The sequence below is a fragment of the Phragmites australis genome, chromosome 16 (assembly GCF_958298935.1).
Source record: "Phragmites australis chromosome 16, lpPhrAust1.1, whole genome shotgun sequence".
NCBI classification, from domain to species: Eukaryota; Viridiplantae; Streptophyta; class Magnoliopsida; order Poales; family Poaceae; genus Phragmites; species Phragmites australis.
Window position 1 is genome coordinate 8,865,364 of NC_084936.1, and position 4,268 is coordinate 8,869,631.

The window sequence follows — 4,268 nt, forward strand, 5'->3', positions numbered from 1 at the left end:
ATATCTGTAAAAAATGTAATATTAAAAAAAATCTGTCATCTGTCTCCTGCACTGAAAAAAACTAGGGCTAACAAACTGTTCTATCATGCAATGCAACACCAGAAAAGAAAATAAACTTCACGTCAAACAATGTCCTGCAGAAAATAGAATGTTGGAAACAAATAAATTGAATTTTCTGGCAGTATTAAGAGAAAAACTAACCATCCTAGCTTTAGAGAAAGTCTCCCGCCTATTTTCCTTGGAGCTAATAAACCGCCATTTGTAACCTCTCTTAAATTATCCCAGGAACATAGTCCGTTCTTCCTCAATTTATCTGCCATTCATCATTACAGTCAACCTATTCGGCCAATCAGCTCAAAATCTAGTACAGACCATGCCGATCGGCTGGGCTAGAGCATCAGACAACCGAAGATGAGACTAAATATCTGAGGCCATTTTAAAGATTTATTTTTCTCGTTCCAGTATTAACCTTCTAACCGAAGATGTTAATCTTCTAACATAAATCACAGAATGCAAAGTGTTAACCTTACCAGTTGAGTTTTATTTGAACACTGCAAACAAAATTTGGTCATTGTAAATGTACATGCAAGAATGCGTGAAAGGCCAGCAAACCATGAACATACATACCATATAACAGATGTATATGTCCATTAAAACATACCATTTCAGCTATTCTGTAAACAGACATGATCACTGACTCAATAGATCACAATGCCCATCCAAAAATCACACACACAAACACACACACACGAACAAACGAATCATCAGTGATTCAACAGGCCACGCTGTTTGGACAGAGTATCTGGATTGCCACTGACATCATAACTGCAAAAGAATTTAGTTTCTATGGTGAAATTAACCTAGTCAGGAAGACATTGGATGGGGATTTTACAGGATTATAGACCAACTTACAACTTACAAAAAAGTTAATGACCATTACACCTTCAAACAATGCAACATACAAGACACGCCAACTAGAACTATGCATTTCCTCAAATGCACATCATAGGCTAGGAGTGGTTAAAGCAGATTGCAACACGTCTTCAAGATATTTCTCTGCAGCTGCATATTGCCTCTTTTTGTCTTCTATAGCTAGCGCAGCTAAAGCTTTGTCCTGATTACAATTGCCAAAGCACCGAAGAATAAGTAAAGATTTCCATCAGAAGAAAAGGAATAAACAGAAGGCAAAAGGCATACTGGTGGTAAATCCTGGTAGCTTCTTAATGTGTCCGCGATGGGTTTTGTCTTCCTCTCAAGATCCTTCTTATGCTCAGCCATTTCCATCAACACACCATGATTGATCTCCGGTGTATAACCCACTCGATTAAGCATTGCCTGATAAAGAGAAGAAGACAATGAATCTAAAAGGTGTCAAAATAGATCTCCTAAGTCCTAATCAGACAATAGTGTGTAACCAAGTAATACACAAACTTGGCCTACAGAGAGGCCCATATAACTAAATAGCTAAGCCACTACGATAACAATGAAAAGACAATATCACATCAGCTCTAAAAATTAGTGGCGACACATTTTTGTAGCAACAATATAGACCTTGATGTAAGGCTATCATAGTTTAGACTGTTTAGTTCATCGCTAGCTAACCATCAGTGTCGAAAACAGGTAATGAAGTAACATAATAACATAGTCAAATTAAATTATACTGATTGATAGGATGCATCATCAATATTTCAAAGTTTCACACAATACACATCATTTCCCTATCCAACACCCAGTAAAAGATATACAGGCTCCTTTAAACCCATCAAAAACTTCTCATCCCTACATGAAATGATTGAAGGTATCTTAGCATATATATTCGAGGGGCATGTTCATATGACCAGAATTTAATAAAGTTATCTGTGGCACAGTGCTTCAGCCCACCTTTATAAAGGCATGCCCCCTTAAAACGTATAAGATGCTTCATCCTACTTAGGAAACAAAAAACGGAAAGCAGTGTTGAACTAACAGCACTTGCAGAAACTCATCGTTCAGACTGAAAGGTTGGCTACATAATTGTAACAGCATAAGCATAACAGAAGAGGTAAGCATCTTATCAAGAGCTTCTTCAAATCGAGAAATACATTGACAAAAATGTTTTGGAAGTTGCACATTCAGTTCAACAATTATATACTGGCCTACCTAATTCACTAATACATGGAATTGATACCTCACTAGATACTTCTAATAGTTGACAGTTTCTAGCAAACAGCTTAGGCTACTTTGGATATGGAAATTCTCAACACAAGTTTGTTTAGGGATAGTCAGCCGCACCTAGGAGGTCAAAATCAAGAACTGAAGCAGAAGCCAAATCCATATATGCATTACATAACTAGTTAACAAAAATGCTAGTCACCTTATAATTTGAGACTTGGAGAACATACTGTCGTTCCTTTGAGTCCATCATGACTAGCTTTGTCTGCCAATCCTCTATTTGCTCCATTTGTTGCTTCTCGACATCATTTCTTAATTTCTCCAGCATCCTAGAAATAACACAGTATTTATCATGTGTAACCCGGAAATTTAGGTGGCGTTTACTAGTGAGCACTCCTTTAGTCAAATACGAACTGAACAGTTCTCCACTCACTTCTTGAGCTCAGTAAGCTTGGTTATGGCCTTCCTCGTGTAATCAAGGAGTGCCTTTGATTCCTTATGTACTTTGTCCCTCTTCTCCTCCACCTCTGCTCGCCTCAGCGACAAGTCCGCACTAGCCACCACAAAGCTGCATAACCACCATCTTAGAAACCAATCAAACACAACGAAACACAAAAAAGAATCATCAGATTAGTCCCAATGACACCCAAAAGACCCAAACATACCAATCTCCGCTGGCTTCCTTAGATTTGATGAAAAAGTTACAATATTATTGCACACATACATTTAGAACGTTTTCTAGTATCCACAACATTGAGGACGGAATTTTATAGGTTTGATTATCCAGATGTTTGCTTGGAATTGCAACAAGGGATGTTAAATTTAGTTTCAGTGTGGATGAAAACCAAAACACATAGCAGAGTGCCTCCAGTCATGCCCTGATTTTGCTATTTGGCCATAACCTCCAGCAGTAGCCCCCGACACCCTACTCACTGAAATGAATATTCGTTGCAATTCATGCAATGCCATTGATAAAATAGCAAATGCCAAACAAATCTACCCGTTAGAAGTACAGAAATTTCACTTGATGCGTCCATAAGGGAATCCGATACACAGAAAAATACGAAAAGGAAAACTCAGAACCCTAGCGCAGTCAGTCACCTGCTCATCTCGGTGTCACGGATGGCTAGAAGGTTACCCACGGCGGCAACAGCGCGCGCCGCCGCCGCGGCAGGCGGCGGGAGTGCGTCCCGAGCGAGGCCCGCCCGCTCGAGCACCTCCCGCAGGCGCGCCGCCTCGGCGCGGTATTCAGCGGCCTGCGCGCGCAGCCCGGCGGCCGCGATCCCTGCGGCCCGGGACCGCGCCTGCGACGCCGCTGCGAGCGCGCGGATATACGCCACTCCGCGTGGCGTAGGTTCGAGCCCCAGCGACAGCTCCGCGGCCGCGCCGCCGCCCCCGCGCCCTCCAGCTCCGCCCCCGGACCCGGCCTCCGCCGCGAGGGATGCCAGCCACGCGTTGACCTCGGCGACTGCCGTAGAGGAGGAGGCGGAGGCGGACGCCGGGGCGGCGGGGTCGAGGTGCTCGCCGGCGTGATCCATGGGGGAGGTCGAGCGTGTGGTGGGTCGGGTCAGTGGGTGGCCAGCGACACGGAGAGGTTGGTGTTTGAATTCCGTGGGGATTTATTTTGAAATATATATATATATCCAAAATTTTCAAATTACATGTCCATTTAAAAATAATAAATTCTACCCGTTCAACGGGCGAGAAAAAAATCTCACCTGCTGAACAGGTAACACCTTATAGGCCTTAGTTGGGCAGCGTATTTAATAATTAGGGAGAGAAGGTATGAGATTTTGTTCTCGCTCACTGAACGGACGAAACCTTCCTCTTGCCCGTTCAACAGACGGTACCTTTATTTGATTTAATTTAACTGTAGAACTATACGTATTCAGGAAATTGAAAAATATTACATATTAAATTTTTTCAAAAAAAAAATATTTAGTTGGTGTAAAAGTGTGTGGATTTTTTTTTTTACGAAGTGACTTTGTGAGAATGCAAAATCTAATTTTTCGAACAATATTAGTTATGAAACACAAATATCATATAACCCGGTACGAAGTTTACATACGCTGATAAACATTACATGGGATATGGGGTTTTTCATCGCTGCGCGAATG

The 4,268-nt window shown here is 41.9% G+C and overlaps 1 protein-coding gene across 1 annotated transcript; it reads right to left on the reverse strand.

Moving 5' to 3' along the window:
* Positions 1-601: 601 nt before the first annotated feature.
* Positions 602-3,752, reverse strand: LOC133896504 (AUGMIN subunit 1-like). The gene is made up of 5 exons (XM_062337135.1): positions 3,253-3,752; positions 2,585-2,719; positions 2,354-2,480; positions 1,198-1,335; positions 602-1,114 (listed from the first exon to the last, which is right to left on the reverse strand). Exons 1-5 carry the CDS (start codon positions 3,687-3,689, stop codon positions 1,004-1,006), a joined length of 948 nt encoding a protein of 315 aa, XP_062193119.1. The 5' UTR covers positions 3,690-3,752; the 3' UTR covers positions 602-1,003.
* Positions 3,753-4,268: the final 516 nt, after the last annotated feature.

Bases quoted from the DNA above. Each gene is read 5' to 3' on its own strand.
- LOC133896504 (XM_062337135.1), bottom strand. From the start codon at position 3,689: ATGGATCACGCCGGCGAGCACCTCGACCCCGCCGCCCCGGCGTCCGCC. The intron at 2,720-3,252 runs GTGACTGACTGC...GTGGTTATGCAG, and splicing joins CGTGACACCGAGATGAGCAG to CTTTGTGGTGGCTAGTGCGG. The intron at 1,115-1,197 runs GTATGCCTTTTG...AATTGTAATCAG, and splicing joins GCTACCAGGATTTACCACCA to GACAAAGCTTTAGCTGCGCT.